Source organism: Suricata suricatta, chromosome 6 (assembly GCF_006229205.1).
Source record: "Suricata suricatta isolate VVHF042 chromosome 6, meerkat_22Aug2017_6uvM2_HiC, whole genome shotgun sequence".
NCBI classification, from domain to species: domain Eukaryota; kingdom Metazoa; phylum Chordata; class Mammalia; order Carnivora; family Herpestidae; genus Suricata; species Suricata suricatta.
In genome coordinates, this window is record NC_043705.1 from 139754414 (window position 1) to 139772734 (window position 18321).

General features: G+C 41.6%; 1 protein-coding gene across 2 annotated transcripts in view; it reads left to right on the top strand.

Moving 5' to 3' along the window:
* The window catches only part of LOC115293284 (catenin delta-2), a 356183-nt gene that overhangs the window by 291166 nt on the left and 46696 nt on the right, over positions 1–18321 (top strand). For both annotated transcript variants that reach the window (XM_029941072.1, XM_029941073.1), the window contains one exon: positions 15149–15359. In XM_029941072.1, coding sequence (XP_029796932.1) covers positions 15149–15359 — 211 coding nt within the window. The remainder of the gene's footprint in view (positions 1–15148; positions 15360–18321) is intronic.

Here is an 18321-nt window from a genome sequence, read left to right on the forward strand (position 1 = left end):
CTAAGTTACAATGTAATCGATGAGGAAGAAAACCTGTAGCCGATTCCATCTCTTTGTGACCTTTGTTGAGGCTACTTTTTATTTTGGCAGAGGGGCCAGTGAATTTGAGAAGGCAAGAACAAGAGCCTGCAGGGCTGGGACCCGTCATTACTTGCGTTACTCTTATTCCAGAGTGCCAGCCAGTGTCAGGTCAGAGGACCACCTTCACGTTCTCTTCCTGAAAACCAGCTTGGCGTGTGAAAATGCCCATCTCATCTTGTCTCACGCTCTTGTCTTCTAGTTCTTGGGTCTTTGTGGATAATAATCTTGACCTAAAAGAATTTTTAAAGCCTTCCTAGGTTTCTCCCCTGAGGCTAGAATCAGTGAGTTTAAGCTTTCACCTTTACCTTTTTTCTGCTAAAATTAGACAACGAATTGAGATAAATTTTTTTTTGGCTACCTTGCTTAATAGTTAATCAAATTACTTAAATCCTCTTATAATGTGTCATATCAGTTACATGACTCGTTTTCAATATTTCTCAAAAATCAACTGATTTCCAGTTCACAAGGTGCTTCAGCAAGCTTCCTGCCATGTTTTAATTAACTGCCATTTCTATTTTTAGAGCAATTCTTCTACAAATTAAATATGCTTATCTTAGCCACCTCCTTGTCTGTACTTCTACTCATTACCATACTTCTCAACAAGTCTGAATTTTTCAAAACCTAAGACAGTGAAATCCTCTGGATAAGAGCTCAAGGTGCTACGAAGCGCAATTCCTTTTGTCTCCCAAACAGGTGGACTAGGTTATTTATTAGGAGGTAATAACTCTTGAGAGAACCGCACACCATACACTATAAACCCGTAAGATTTTGCTTTGTTTAATACTATTTCCATTAAGAGGGCTGAGTTATTATTTGAATCATTTTCACAGACCAGTTGCTTATTAATCCTGGCCTGTGAAATAGGCCCTTATATGTGTTATAAGTCTGTACTTGTTTTCTAAAATCATAGTTATTAGACAAAAAGCATGTGGAACTTTTGTGTTTCTTCCAGAATTTACCTCAACCTCTGCCCACATCAACCACTGATACCTTGGCTCCTGCTAATCTTCTAGTATGCCTTTTTTTCATCTCTATTTGGATAAATCTTTAGTCAATTAGAGCAACTGTCAGATCTATAAAAGAAGGTTTGCTTTTTCAGAAAATCAATGTATCTCATTAAATATTTATTCGAACCCAGCAGGAGCAAAGGGGCAGATGTGGAGATGAACGGGTCCCATTCTGGGAAAAAAGGACTGATGTGATTAGATCAGAGGTCTGGTGTTGCCACAACTATTTTCCAGGCTGTGAAAGGAAAATGTAGAGACGGAAGCCTCAAGAGAAAGGAATTTTTACTTATGAAATGTTGCAAGGCATCCAGACTTTATAAGAACCAGCCTTCCGCATTTAAAATAAAGCAGTAAAATAAAGGGGCGCCTGGGTGGCTCAGTCCATTGAGCATCTGACTCTTGATTTCAGCTCAGATTATGATCTCAGGGTTGTGAGATCGAGCCCACCTCAGGCTTCATGTTGAGCATGGAGCTTGCTTAAGATTTTCTCTCTCCTGGGGCGCCTGGGGGGCTCAGTCGGTTAAGCGTCCGACTTTGGCTCAGGTCATGATCTCACAGTTCATGGGTTCGAGCCCCGTGTCAGGCTCTGTGCTGACAGCTCAGAGCCCGGAGTCTGCTTTGGGTTCTGTGTCTCCCTCTCTCGTGGACCCTTCCCTGCTCACTCTCTGTCTCTGTCTCTCAAAATAAAATAATAAAGACAAAAATTAAAAAAAAAAAGATTCTCTCTCTCCCTCCCCCCAACCCCTCTTCTCCATTCTCTCTCTATCTCTAAAATAAAAATAGTAATAGTAATAAAATTAAAAAGTACAATTGGTTGTCACTTTGTGCTGGGCAGTGGTGTTCTCACAAGATAATCATGCCATCTGTCACATGTCAGGACTGTGAACTCAGAGATAAAGTTGATTCGGGAAGTCAGCAACTGCTAACAAACGATTGAAAGACTCACTATTTGGGACTAGGATTAGAAGGAGCATATCATATTTCTTTTTTCTCTTTGACTTGTTTCCCTGGGTTGATTTTTTGTTTTTGTCCTGTCTTCCTGATTCTCCGTCATGACAAACGTGTGATGCGCACACGGTCATGACTGAGGCAGAACGTGGTACCGGTGCTCCTTCATAGCACCTCCCGACGCAGAAGTTCTGCTCCTAAGATACAGGTGTCCACTTAGCAGTTTTGTTATTGGTGACAGTCATTCAGTTCGATGGTGTACTTTACAGACATAGGTACAGCAAACAGTGTGGATTCATTCACAAAGGCTCCTTTGTGTGCTGATCCGAGCTAGACCTATCTGATAATAAATCTTGAGAGTCAACTTCTATTTTGTTGGTATAGTTCCTGGGTCTGTAATGTTGGTCAAATGATGCAGCAGGAATATTTTATTTCCTTTCAGCTCATTTACTGGGATCAGTGACCCCCGACTGTCCGAGTCACTTCTGCCCGTCTTCAACCTCACCCCCTGTAACTCAGGGGATTATTTCATCTCTCTGAACTGTAACTTTTCAGTGTCCTGGCCATGCCACCTGAGGGCATTAGTTCCACCAATGAAAGGTGCTTGTCCCTTAATGGGCTTATCATGCCTAATTAAATCATATTTCTCTTAAATGTGACATCTATGACATGGCTATGGATAGAGATGTGACTTTTTCGATTGTGCTCTTACAGAAAGGAGGATAGCCTCTAGGTCTATTCATGAAAACTAGGCTCAAAGAAAGGATATGAATTGCTCAAGGCATTTTTTAAATATTATTTAACTACTGTTTTAGCTTGTGTAGACAAGACCCATCAACATCTTGTTATATTTATAGAATTATGATTAACTCTCCCTGATAATTGTCTTACCTATTTCAAGAGTTGTTTATTTTTTTTCCCAAATTCTGAAGGATTAAAAAAAATTTTTATGTTTTATTTATTTTTGATACAGAGAGAGACAGAGCATGAGAGGGGGAGGGGCAGAGAGAGAAGGAGACACAGAACCAGAAGTAGGCTCCAGGCTCTGAGCTAGCTGTCAGCACAGAGCCTGATGAGGGGCTCGAACCCACGAATGTGAGATCTGACCTGAGCCGATGTCGGAGGCTTAACCAACTGGGCCACCCAGGTGCACCCTTTTTTTTTTTTTAATTTTTTAATGTTTTATTTATTTTGATACAAAGAGAGACAGAGCATGAGAGGGGGAGGGGCAGAGAGAGAAGGAGCCAAATTCTGAAGGATTAATTCGAACAACATCCCATTTAAAGAATATTTGATCAAGTTTTTAGAAGCACAGCCTGTTAAATGAAGCACTGAAGACAGAAGAATGAGAAATAAGGAAGCTTCTAACATGCCCAATTCAGAGTAGAACATTATCAACGATTAAATTTGTCTCATTTAATCTAAGTAATTAATCCGTGTTCTCTTGATCTTGGGTTAGTTAGCAGTCTTTCAAAGTGAGTTAGTTCTGGAAATCCTGGCTGAATCTCTTAGCAGTCTGAGAGATGTTCATTCGCTTGACAATATCACCTCCATGGGGGCACCTATAGCCAAGAGCCTCTTTCTATTTTATTAAGTGTGAAGAGTGCCTGTTGGAGCCCTTTAATTGAGCTATTTTCATGTTTCTTCCAACTGACCCAGTTACAGACCTGTGGCTCTGGTCAGGGTCTTCAGGCATGCATGAGAGAAAATCAGAGCCTACATGTTGATGATTGGGCTGAATGGCTCTGTTTACTCATCACAACCAATAATAACAAAATCGAGACAATTTTAGTTTTACCAGGTGTCAGGGACTAGCATGAAAGTCAGTATGCATTGTGGACAACGAGGGCTCTGAAAACCTCCAGGATCCCATCATTTATCCCATAAAGAGTACATTAGGATTACCACAGCTGAAGACTCTTTCAAACCTAGAAATTGAATCTTTCTTTTAAAAACTTGACTATCACTGTGCCATTCTTTAACATGAAAGGAAGCATCCTTTAACCAAATTGGAAGGTTCATAAGTGTTGAGCCATAATAATACTACTTGTCATGATTAAGTGGAGGTCAAGTTTCTCTTGTTTTTATTTGCCAGGTCTTTTTGTGTTGGAAGCTAGATGAATAGGACATCTCCCACACTAATATTAAACCAAATAAAAACCTGCAGAATGCCAAAGATACCTCATTATTTCTAGCATCTTTATTTTATAAAGGGAGGAAGAAAACTCTTTGATATTACCCAGCAACAGCCTGGGAACCCCAAGATGATTTTAGATGTAAAAGACATTTTTTAAAGTTTTATTAATTTGACTATGGAATGTAGATTTGGGGAAGGGAATTTCAAAAAGTTTTCAGGGGACAGAAGATACATGTACAAGTCCTTAGTATGTAAAGCCCAGAAATAACTGCAGCTTGATTCAGAACTTTTCCATGTGAACAAGCATTCAAACATTTTTAGTAGCCAAGAAATACCATGTTGAATGCTTCACATCTTTGGACAGTAAGCCACATAAGTCAGCTTTGAAATACAGATTCCTTTTTTTTTTTTTTTTGGCATATGTTTTCTCCTCTTTTATAATAAACTGTTCATATAGATGCCCTTATAGTGTATTCAATGACAGATTTTATGACACATTAGGTCCAATCATTCCCCAAAGAGAAAGAAAAGGTGCCAGTCACATTAATAAGGAGTTATGGCTATTGACAGAGCATCATAAAAGGCTAACAATCTCCCTTTGGCAAAGGGAGTGAAGGCTCTTTTCACATTTACCGACAGGCACACAATCACATTGGAATCAGTACCTCACTTTAATATCTTCAACCACTGATCAAAAGTAGCTTCAGAGTTGGGAGAGGATTCTGGCAAGGTGGCAGAGTAGGAGGCACCAGGAATCTGGCCGCCCCAGTTGGCAGGGTCTGTCTGATGTAATTTGGAACTCTGGAGTCTAATGAAGACTGGAAAGTTTTAAGGGAAAGCTTGGAGGGTAAATAGTCATATTAATGTCAGTCAATGTCAGCTCTCAGCACAGCATCAGGTACCTATCCTTCACCCCAAACACCTTGGCAGGCAGCTATGTATATGTTCCTGAGCAGCTTGTGTGCAGCTGGTGGGAACCAGGGTGGGCACTAAGGACTCTGCCCTCCAAATATCAGGGATCTCCAATCTGATCACCGCTGCTTCTGATCATGGATGTGCTGACACAGAGGTGGGTGGCTGTTCTTGCACACCTCACACTGTTGCAAGTCCCTTCCCCCCTGGCTGAGGTGACTTCCAAGGAATTTCAAGGGTTGGAGCCCTCCCTTCCCCTTCAATTCATTTTTTTCCCTTTTGGGAACCAGACTATAAGGACTGGGGAATTCAAAAGCTAATGCATATGCAGAGGAAATAAACAGCACTGCCCCCCTCCACATGCCCAGTGAAAGGCACAAATTCAGAAAAGCCCTAAGAGGACCTTCAGTTTATACCTCAGGCTGATTCTGAACACAGAGACAGCCTATAACAATCAAAAGCAAAACAAAAACTGAAAAAAACAGCAAGCGGGGGAGGAGAAGAATCTACTTTCCAGGGTTACATAAGATGTTGTAGACTCTGGATCTGGAGTTGTCTCTTGTCCAGCAAGAGAGTGGATGCAGGATTGAAATGAGAGAGAGGCTAATGTCTGGGAGGAGACAAGAGTCCCAAGTAAGCGTTCTTGCTCCATTTTTATTAGGATCTGAAGGCTTACAACTGTGATGGACATGCACAAAGAGACAATAAAGCTGTGAACATTAACTTATGGGTGTGACGGAAAAAGGGGGAATTGAAGATATGTGGTGTTAGAGGTTTGGGTCAATACAAAACAAAGTCCTGGCACCAGGAAGATGGTTGTTTACAGCAGACATAAGGTGCCACCTCTGTTTACCTAAACTGCCTAGGACACAAGAAATATAGAACATGCTACCTCAGGGTCAACAAGGCACCTTTCTTTTGCTAGTTTGCTCCACACTTCACCCTGGTGTGGTCTAAAACTCTGTTTACCTGTCTTCCTATTTTGGTCATTCTTTCCTAAGAGAACATGTTTCTGCAATTGTGCTAAGTTGGGGGGACGTTTCCACCCTGAATACCTAATCTTGTTTGCCTCATCTTGGATGCTTGCATCCTGAGATTCCCTTATTCCTATACCTTTGTCCTATATTGGGGGACTTTTCCCTGTTTATCTAATCTTGTTTTACCTGATCTTGGATGCCTATATCCCGTGGCTTCCTATTTCTTTATATCCTTGTTAACTCATCAGGGAATTCATAAGCTTATTCCCCACAGTAAGATTCCAATGCTTACTTGTACACACACACACACACACACACACACACACACACACACACAATCATAAGGCACATAAAGAAATGAAAGTATGGCTTACTCAAAGGAAAAAAAAAACTATCCCTGAAAAAGACTAGATGGCAGACTTACTAGCCAAAGACTTTAAAGCAACTATCTTAAAGATGCTCAAAAAACTAAAAGATGATGTGTAGAGAGCTAAGCAAATAATGTTGGATTAAAATGGAAATATTATTAAAGATATATAAAACCTAAAAGGAAATTTTTAAAAAGGAATCCTAGATCTGAGAATTACAATAGCTGAAATGAAAAATTCACTGGAGGTATTCAAAGATAGATTTGAGAAGGCAGAAGAATCCATGAATTTGAATACAGGACAGCTGAAATCATCAAATCCTGGGGACAGAAAGAAAAAAAATTGAAGAAAAGTGAACAAAGGGATCTATGAGTCACCACTGCGCAGAGCAACATACACATTCTGGAAGTCTCAGAAGGAGGAGAGAGAGAGAGAGAGAGAAAGGGTCAGAGAGATTATTTGGAGAAATAATGCCTGAATACTTCCCAAATTTGATGAAAGATGTGAATATAAACATCCAAGAAATGCAAGCAGCTCTAAAAAGGATAAACCAAAGCAACCCATACTGACACATATAATCAAATTGTCCAAAGAGTAGGACAAAGAGTATCTTGAAAATAGCAAAAGACAAGTGACTCATTACATTAAAAAAAATCCCCATTAAGATTAAAAGCAGATTTCTCACCAGAGTCTTTAGAAGTCAGAAGGTAATGGGCTGTGTTTTCAATGTGCTGAAAGAAAACCTCTCAATCAAGAATCCTGTATATCAAAAGTGAAGAAGAAACACATTTCCAGGTAAATAAAAGCTGAGGGAGTTTATCACTAGAACTTCCCTGCAAGGAAAAGTAATCCTGAAATTTGGAATAAAGTAACTCAAACCCATATAAAAATATAGATCTCAGTAAAGTTAAATACAAGGGTAATTATAAAAGCTGGTATTATTATAATGACAGTTTGTAACTCCTGTTTTCCATGTTTTCTACATGATGTAAGAGACTGGTACATTAAGAAAAACAATTTTTTTTATTTTTTAAAACTGTGTTTTAAATATTTGAGAGAGGGGAAGAGAGTATGTACATGAGGAGGTGAGGGGCAAAGAGAGAGAGAGAGAGAGAGAGAGAGAGAGAGAGAGAGAGAATCCTAAGCAGGCTCCACATTGTCAGCACAGAGCCCAATGTGGGGCTCAATTCTACAAACCTTGAGGTGATGACCTGAGCCAAAATCAAGAGTCAGACACTTAACAAACTGAGCCACCCAGGCACCCCCAAAAAATAATTATTTTATGTTTGGGGGCATACAACATACAAAGATTGAATTTTGTGACATCCATAACTGAAAAGGGTAGGGATGGTACTATACATGAGCAGAGTTTTTATGTGTTATTGAAGTAAGATGGTATAAATTTAAATTAGAGCTTTATAATTACAGGGCATTAAATGTAATCCCCATAGTAACCACAACAAAAATAGTTATAGACTATGTACAGAAAGTAATAAGGGAATTAAAACATTTCACTATAAACAAATCAAATAAACACAAAAGAGACAGTAATGCAGGAAATGAGGGACAGAAAAAGCCATAAGGTATATACAAAACAAATAGCAAACTAACACAAGTAAGGCCTTCCTTACCAGTAATTATTTTAAATATAAATTGATTACATTCTCCAGTCAAAAAACAGAATTTCAGGATGGATTTAAAAACATGATCCAACTATATGCTGTCTATAAGGAGACTCACTTTAGATCCAAATGTTATGGCTGAGAGAGAGTCTGTGTCATGTGGGTGGAGATCTCAATCCTCGGAGTCCCCATAAGATTGACATGGGCATCTGTGCTTGGAGTAATGACAGCTAGAAGGAAAGTAGCCAGCACAAGCCAGTGTATTCACGTGAAAGTGCAATCTCCAAGTGGGAGAGCTGGGCAGGTTCCATGAGGTGGAAATGGCCTCTAGGTTGTTTTGGGGTTGGGTATTATCAGGTCTCTCTGGGCGGCGACCTACAATGGGGTGGTCTCTAATGGGGACGATTTCCAATCATTTGGGAGATTCCTTCCACAAGTTGGGAGGGGGGATTTTTGACCCTTCAAGGTTTGTACAGGAACTGTCATGGAAGCCTTCCTCCATCAGTTGGGGCTCTTCCCACAATGCAAGTGCATTATAACGAGTCTAGGGGTTGCCGCAGGGCAGAGGTGGATGAGGCGAGCTCATGCTCCCCACCTGTTCAGGCACTTTGGTCTGGCAGCCCCATGGTCTTAGAAGCCGCAGGTCAGGGTGTCACACCCCAGGATTTCTGCTGTGGAGCTTATTTATCACCATCCTTGCCTCCAGCTCATGTCTGTCATTCTCCTTCAAGGACTTGGGACTGTGCCTCAGGGTGTGCGTCCCACCACTCATGCGTAGCTTCTACCTAACAAAGATGTAAACAGATGGAAAGTGAAAGAATGGTTGTACACCCGTGTTCACAGCAGCATTAGTCACAATAGTTAAAATGAGGGAGCAACTCAAGTGTCCGTCAACAGATGAACAGAGAAGCAAAATGTGGCATAGACCTATATGGAACAGTATGTAGCCCTAAATAGAAAGGACACTGTGACCTATGCTACAATATGGATGAAGCTTACGGACATCAGGCTATCACATAAAGACATATACTAGGGGCTCCTGGGTGGCTCAGTTGGTTAAGTGTTCTACTTCGGCTCAGGTCATGATCTCATATTTCGTGAGTTCAAGTCCCACGTCGCTGTGCTGACAGCGAGGAGCCTGTTTTGGATCCTCTGTCACCCTTTATCTGTGTCTCTCTCCCACTTGTGCTCTATCTCTGTCTCAAAAATATATTCTTTTAAAAAAGATGTATGTTGTATGACTCCACTTAGATGAAGTACTTAAAGTAGTCAAAATCCTAGAGATAGAAAGCAGAATGTTTGGTTTTGGGAGGATGAGGGGTTATTGTTTAATGGTATGGAGTTTCAGTTCTGCAAGATGAAAACAGTTCTGGAGACGGATGGTGGTGATAGTTGCTCAGTACAGATGTGTATGATATCACTGAATTGTCTTCCTACAAGTGAATAAGATGCTGCATTTTATGAAAGGTGCATTCTACCGCGGGGAAGGGAGGGAAGGAGGAAGGGAGGAAGCGAGAAAATGGTAGAAGAAAAGAGCAAATTTAGAGCATCTCAGCAAAAACTCATAGGATCAGTCTTAGCAGCCCCAGAAACAAAGAAGTCAAAGAGGTGCCAAGACCTCAGAGTTGAAGGGGTCATGATGTTCCTCACCCAGAACCACTCTCCATTCCGGCCTTTTTTTAAATTATCTTTTCTTAACATCAGTTTGAGAGATTTAAGGTCAGAAAGCCACTTGACTCGTCACAAAGACCAGCTGTCCAGAGGACTCTATCAATGATCAAAACAGACACCTAGCAGCGTAGGAAGGGATTCCAGTGACTTGTCTGTTGTCTGCCACCTCACAGTGGCTAGACCACAAACCACCACTCAATACTGTTGCCACCCACGGGGATACAGAGTGCACAAATCAATGCCAGAAGTAAACCTAGTCCTCAAATGGAAATAGAAGCAGAGTCATCAACTTAACAACCACACAGGAGCAGAAGCAGCAGCAGGGACAGAGCCCCGTGGTGCCCTCATGCAGCACCCCCCAAGCCCGTGTCTGCACCTGCCCCGCACAGCATGCCCTTCTTGGGCCGCAGAGGTGCTTAGGTCCCTGAGTCCATCTGCCCCTTCGTGGGCCCAATGCTCTAAACAGACGACTCCAGAAAGAAGCATTCTAAACAGAACAATTTTTATTTTTTAATTTTTTACTGATTCTGAATTTAGAAAACTGGCTCAATAAGCAGGGGAAGGGTGGAGAGAGAGAGAAAGAGAGAGAGAGAGAATCCTGGTGGTCTCTCTGATGGGACTTTGCTGTGTTGTTCTCCCATTTCACATACCAGGTTAAATAATTTCCCATGTTTTTCTTTGTGTGAAAAAAATACAATAGAATCCAACTTGTCCAATCTTATTAAATTTTAAAATTCACTTGCGGGGGCAACTGGGTGGCTCAATCGGTTAAGCATCCGGCTTCAGCTTAGGTCATGATCTCACAGTTGGCAGGTTGGAGACCCATGTCGGGCTCTGTGCTGACAGCTTAGAGCCCGGAGCCTACTTTGGATTCTGTCTCCCTCTCTCTCTGACCCTCCCCCTGCTCATACTTTGTGTGTGTCTATCTCTCTCAAAAATAAAGAAACATTAAAAATTGTTTTAATAAAATAAATCAAAAAAATGAAATTCACTACCCACCCCGCTGTCCCATCTAGAGACTTCTGAATCCTCTTTCCTCCATCACCGCCAGTATTTCATGTGTCAGTTTCATCTCAGGATTCTTCATAATGGATGCTGTCCTGTCCCTGACCCGTGGCCACCTCTTTGTGGTCACAAGTCCCTGTTTTTGTTCTGAAATATTACATTTGCCTGTTAAATGGCTTGAATCATTCTGACTTTGAGGCTGTGCCGTCCCATTCAGTTGTTTTTAAGCCTTTCAATCCAGAGGAAGGGCGAGTTGTTCCCTCTGCAGTGATTGCCGGTCCCACCAGCCTTTCTGGGGCCTCCGCGACTCATTCTAATACTGGAGGCTCCTCTGCCTCCTGCCAGACTCAGTCCTGAGGGGAGGCCGGTCTGCTTAGCGTCTCCTCTGCACCCACGTGGCCTCCCAGTGCACCACAGGGGCACCGCCAGCTTCCAGTGCCCTTGATCCTCCAGACGGTGCAGAACCTCCAACATTCCTCCTCTGAGTTCCTAAAGAGATGCCGTCTGACTCGGGGTCCAGCCACGCTCCTCCTCAGCCCACCTAGAACCTTCCCTCTATCCATTTCTCTCTTGGAAACCAGACCGAGACAAAACAAAAGATGACTTGATCCCCTTCATGGGGTTAGACTATAAAAACTGAAGTTTGGCTCACCCACCTTACTTTTTCTCATTGCCATTGGGGCATAAAAAGGGAATTAGTTCCTAAAGAGGGTTAACTCCTTTTTATCTAATGTTTATTTGTGCATTGAGAGAGAGAGAGAGAGAGAGAGAGAGAGAGAGAGAGAGCGCAAGCAGGGAGGGGCAGAAAGAGAGAATCCCAAGAACTCCTTTTATTCTAATATTTGTTGTTTATTTATGTATGTATTTACTTAGTGCAGGCAGAGGGGGCGCAGAAAGAGAGGGAGAAAGAATCCAAAGCTGACTCCATGCTGTCAGCTCAGATCCTGCTAAGCTGGGGCTCAGTCTCATGAACCTGAGCCAAAATCAGAAATCAGACTTCACCAACTAAGCCGCACGGGGGACCTGAGGATTAACGCCTTTTACCTCCGAAGAAGTCTCAGAGCCCAAAGACCCAAAAGCTTGGCTGGGGAGGAGGGGTGCCTCTTATTTGTTGGGAGCAACAATGGCTTTTTGGCTCCTTCTAATGTTTAGAAGCTTAGGGGGAACAAAAAATAATATGTGACATAGAATGATTATAGGCAAAAGCCACCTTGAATTATAATGCTCAGAATTTCAGTAGAAGTTCAGAGAAAGAGTTTTAGTGTCCAGAAAAAGACTACATATTTCTCCAAACTTCACTCTTTCTATTCTGAAACTTTCCTTCTTGAGGCACCAGAATTCTCTTTGTAAGATATCAACTTGATCTTGGAGCTCCCCTGACCTGTAGCATTCACCTGTAGTGAATGCTCACTTCCCGTATCCATCCCTCCCCGGCCATCCCAGTGCAGTCTCCCTTCCCTGGACCTCTGTCATTAGCCTGCCGCACAAGGTCACTTATGGCTGTAATGACTCTACATTCCTATTTTCTTTTTCCCCCACCCAGTTAGGCTCCAAGTATCTGAACACAAGAAAAAAAAATCTATCCTTGCTACCCAAATTTCCCATGATGATAGGATTCAAGTTCTAGTATGAGAAGACATCTTTTCTCGGCAGGATAAATCAAGGCTAAAACAGTTGTGTGCACTTTAAAGAATTAATAGACTTTGTCTAGAGGTCGTCTCCTCTGTGGAATAACTTTACTTGATTTGTTTCTTCACTTGGATGGTCAAAAATTTAGACTAATATGTATCCCTCCAAATAGACTACTAAGTAGACTAAATGAAAAATCTCTAATTGCCCAGTGAAATGTCACTTAATTGTATTGGAAATATTAGACATAAAATCATTCCAATGGGTCTCCTTGACAGGTTGTGTAGTCTATATATGGTAGTGACGTGTGTCGTTCTCCTCACTGTGGAGTCCTTGGAAAGCAGTGTTTGTATAGCATCCTGGGGCAAGAGGGAAAGCTTCTCTGGAAGGAAGCAGTTGCCTGTGTCACCTGAATGTTACAGGCACACATTGTGTTTCGTTTAGGGCTCTTGGGTTTGGACAGCATGCAAAATGAAACACGCCTTCACATTTATCTGATATAACTTTTTTTTTTGGTTTATTTATTTTTGAGACAAAGAGATACAGAGCATGAGCAGGGGAGGCGGGAAGGCAGAGAGAGAGAGAGGGAGACCCAGAATCTGAAACAGGCTCCAGGCTCCAAGCTGCCAGCACAGAACCCGATGCGGAGCTAGAACTCACGGACCACGAGATAATGACCTAAGCCAAAGTTGGACACTTAGCCAACAGAGCCACCCAGGCGCCCCCTGATATAACTGTGTAACTGACAGTAACGACAACACCTGGAAAATGCTCCAGCCGGATTTTCTCTCTTTTTTCATTTTTGCTTTCAACCTCAGTGATGTCCAAGGTCACAAACATCCTCCATACTCTGTCAGGAGCATGAATGCCCCTGTATGCCTGATGATTGAAATAGCATTCTGTTCCCTTCCTCTGTCACGTCCCTTAGGAAGAAAAAATTTTAAAGACCTCATTCATCCATCTTCTCACATCTGTGGAGCTCAGATTCTCCTTATGATAATCTGTGGGGGTTAATGACCTGATGAAGTCAGCACGCTGAGCTCAGCAAAAGGAACATCTTAGCCAGAGCTGAGTGTGATTTAATGATAAATACATACCACAAGTTGCTCAGACAACTGCCCATGCACAAAGGATCTTCTCCAAACTATTCTAGGTATCGTCTTTAGAAACTAAATATGATACACTTGGGGGTTTTCAGGCAAACCATTTTTGTCAGATACTTCTCAGCTATTATCAAGTGAATGAAGACACTTTCCTATTTGAGTAATTTAGACATCAGCCTTTTTTTGGGGTCCAAGCTAAAATAAGCCACCTAAACATAGGATAAGAGCAGATACCAAAATTACACGGGCCTATGTTTTATTTATTAACGCCTGGAATAGAGATGTCATCACCTCCTCCCGTTCGTTTCCTTTCCTTACCCCAGGCACCTCACACTGGTGGATCAAACAGCAGAAGAGGCAATCCTTTAGGGACACATGTGGAGGGAAAGTATGGCTTTCAGGAGCTAGCCAAGTATGTCTAATTGGGGGATGGGAGACAAGGAAGGGGTTTTAATTTGGACATATGCCAATTCCATCTGAAAAATTCAAAAACAGCCAACTTTGCTACAGGCACTCATTTACTTAGTTCCAGAAGTAAATTAATGGAACAGAATTGGAAGCTGCAGGTGGGATGAATTAATGTCTTGCAGGGTTATTGGTAATGCCTAAAATGCTTTGTAAACTAAAAGTACTCCATAAAGATGTCATTATAAGTACCTCTATCACTGAGAGCAGCAAGATTAATAATGATGAAGCAAATTAAGGAAGCAAAGTTGGATTTTATTTTCTTTGTTTTTCACATGAAGTGGAATGTGTCAGATTAGTAAATGTTATATGGTAGAACCAGACGATAAATCCCATCAGAGAGACAGGTGGATCATTGGGTTAGCGCAGCTCAAAGGACACCTAGTTATACATTATTTGTAAAGCCTCTCTCCCTTGCTCTGAGTGTTTCTCTTTGTTATATAAGGGCCAGAACTCAGAAGTTACATATACAATCATGCTGTCCATATATTTGTGGTTTGACTCTGATTTATTAAATAGTTCAGGCCCCAACCTAGTTCCCGTCAAGATAATTTGGTGCTGTGTTCGAATTACCACATTTCCTTGACTTCCCTGACTGTCAAACAGAAACCCCACATGGCTCACATCTACAGAGTGTGCATCCTCTGTCCTCCTCATGCATTGCATGCTTTCCACACTTTTACTCTTTTAATCTTTGCAATAGCCTTATGAGATAGGTAGCAATAGAGTTCTTGCTGCGCAGATTTAAAAAGCCTGGGCTGAGATGCCTGGGTGGCTCAGTCGGTTAAGCGTCATGATCTCACAGTTTGTGAGTTCGAGCCCCGCATCGGGCTCTGTGCTGACAGCTCAGACCCTGGAGCCTGCTTCGGATTCTGTGTCTCCTTCTCTCTCTCTGCCCCCTCCCCCACTTGTCTTCTGTCTCTCAAAAATAAATAAATGTAAAAAATTAAAAATTAAAAAAGCCTGGGCTTACAGGCATGAGCTAACTTGCCCAGAAATCCCATCCCATCTCCATCGAGCACCAGAAGCCCATGCACTCTCCACGAGGGAGAGTCTGTTCTCTGTATTGCACACAGTGACCCAACAGAGAATAGTCAGTGATGGGAAACAGACACTATTGCAATAACGTGGCTTCTTCTGTTCTCTTGTTCTCTCCTGTCCCTCTGCCCTTGTCCTCCATTTTGGCCTCATTCCAACTCTTCCTTGCCTTTTTTTTTTCAAAGGCAAATATGCCATGCGAGACCTCGTCCACAGGCTTCCAGGTGGGAACAACAGTAACAACACAGCGAGTAAGACCATGTCAGATGACACGGTGACAGCCGTCTGCTGCACCCTGCACGAAGTGATCACCAAGAACATGGAGAACGCCAAGGCCTTACGGGATGCGGGCGGCATCGAGAAGCTTGTTGGCATCTCCAAAAGCAAAGGAGATAAGTAAGTCAGACAGTGAATTCATTATCACTGTGGAATTGGTTCTAAGTGTACCCAACATCCATTGGTTATGGGTAACACTGTTGAATGTCATTGGAAAATCAAGAGGAGGGAAACAGCAAATGGTTTCCAGGCTTCCCTCCCCATGAGGAAAGCTGATGTTAACCGGTGATCTTGGTGACTGCTGTGATGCTGGTAAGACATACTTGACAATCCAGCATGCGCACACTAGAAAAGACAACCCGCTTAACCTGAGTGTGTGAAAGTATTTTTTCGTTGCTTTTCCCTTTTGGTTGCAGGTCCAAGTGTTCATGATGGATCCGCATCCTCTGCCCTTTGCCTCTTCAGCTGTACGTAGCAAGTCATGCAGGGAGAGAGAGGGGCAACCAGGGTGGGGGGTCCAAGAGTTCATTGCTGACCCACCATCCTTCTGTGCTAGCTGTGCATTTGAGGCAAATGGCTTCATTTAACAGGTCACTATGCCTGTACTTTCTAGTCTAAAACTGAGAAGGGGGCTAACATCCTAGGAGAAGGGATAATCAAGTCTTAAAGCACAAATGGAAATTTTCCAGAGGGGATGGTAGTAAGGAAGGACTTCTATGCTAGTGGAATACAGAGAGATAAGGCTCTGTGTTCAACCACCTGCCCCTCCAGCAATGGAAATGTCCCCAGTTTGATTTAAGAATCAATGGTATCTTACTGCATGCAACCAAAACATATTTTCAGAAGCCAGACTGTCAGTATATCAGCAAGCTTTCAATGTTACAGAAACATTCACAAACCTTAATTAAATGTTGCCTCCTGGAAATCTCTCAATGTAATCAATAAGATTAACAGAGTAAACCTTTTGTTATCGAAGGTCTACTTCTTAACTTTTCATTCCGTACCTCCTCCCCATTTCTTCACAACTAAATGCTAAATAATTTTTCTTCTCCTACTAAAGGCTGTAAAGGATGTACTTGGAGACTATTTGGAAGTTCTCTCTCATTATTTCATTTGACTCAGGATATTACCAGTGTGTAATAAAAGAAGTCTCCGGTTTCTATTTAAGCACCCCGAGACCTCCAAATAGGTTCAATCAACAGTTCCGTATTAGGACTCGAGTACTTTTCTATATCAAGTAGAGAAGCCCCATTGGACTCGTGCAATAATGGTGTAGTAGAGATAGTTGGCTTTAGTTATGTGTTATTATACTGCACTTAAAATAGATTGCTATTCGACATAAACAGGAAACCACATGATTTTCTTCTTCACATACGTTTGGTAGAACTTTGGAATCTCTAATTGAAATGCTTACCCATTTTGAACACTAAGAGCTTAATATGTTAATGCTTTTTTAAGCAAGCACATGCACACACATGATAAAACCGTAGTCCACAAAAACACTCTGACCTATTTGTGCATATTCGTGAGATGTTCAAGAGTTTTTTCTCTGAAATGTAAGAATAGAGAGCTTGAGGGGTGGTCTGGCATGTATTAACTTCTTCCATTTGTGTGAGCATCCTCACTGTAGTAAACATCACTAAGTGGGCCTTAAAGAGACCCGATGCTTTTATCAGTCCTGTGGTTAAAGAAAATTACTTGGTGAAATAAATTTAAAAATCATTTGAGAAAACCACCCATGAAAGAATGTGTATCCATGTTGCCAATCCAGAAAAATGGTCCTGATAGGTCTTGTCCAATCTTGATTATTGTTAATGGGAAGTTTCTTTCACTATAGATGATCTCCTAACTGTTCTTTGAGTTGAGGGAAAATTTCTTTATAAGAAAGTCCTATGTCTCATCTCATTATTCCTTGCCCTTTTTTCCCCATTGTTAATAGTCAAGATTTACACACAAGTGGGATAAGAAGTGTTGAACTGGGTTGAGTCAGGCATTTCCCAATTTTCCTGAATCTCTCAGCCTTCCTTCCATGTGATTTACCTCTTTTTTATATAATGACTAATTTGGGGATCAAAACAAGGTTTTTATAACTCAGATAGCCTCATCTCCCACCTACACTTGAATTTGGTTACTGCTGCTCACCACCCTTAAAAGGAATCCAGAAGAGTTGTTCTGAGTCTTCACACTAAACTCCCCACTTATCACTCAATTCTGTTATGACACTAGGCATTGAGATTCCCAGGGCTTTCAACAAGTTTTAACAAAATAGAAATTCTTTATTGAAATGAGAGTTTTTAAAATTGGGGATTAATCATTGAAAAATGAAGAGAGAGAACAGTTTGCTCTGGTGAATTTATACAGTCCTTGCAAATCTGCCCTCCCTAAAATGTCCTTAAAAATTATTAAAGAAATAAGTTTAATTCAAACCTGATTTTTAGATTTCAGATAGCATGTTAAAGCATGGTGGAAAAACGTGCCTCTCTATGATTCTCCATTTTTATGTATTTATATGTTTTATTTCTAAATGTACAGAAACTTAAATATGCCATGCCATTAACAAGTCAGGCGGGTGAGTTGCCAATCACAGTCTGTTTGAACTGCACACCTCACTGTGTCGTGCTCATTCAGCCACCAGGACTGGGGCTCTGGGGCCCTGCTGCTTGGAATAGCTGTGCTCTACACCCACAGTGAATTACACTGCCTGCCATCCTCAGTCACCCCTAAGTTGACGACGTTAGTGAAGATCAGGCATTGTGTAATCATCAACGACTCTTTCAGGAGTCTTATACTTATTATTTTCAAGTCTTGATAACTTAAATTATTCTTTTCACATCATTTTAAACAGCCATTGTGGACCTTCTGTCACATCCATCTCCTTCAAAAGTACATTTGGGGTTTTTTTCCCTAATTTTAACAATTATATAGGAAATAGGGTTGAATGTCTCACTGTATTTTGTCATAAGACAGAAAAGCTATTAACAGTCTCAACTGTGTGTGTTGTGGCTTAGGTTGTAATCACTTGTCACAGGAGAAACACTCAATGGTTCAGTCCTTCAGTCACTAGTTACAGTCTTTCAAGTAG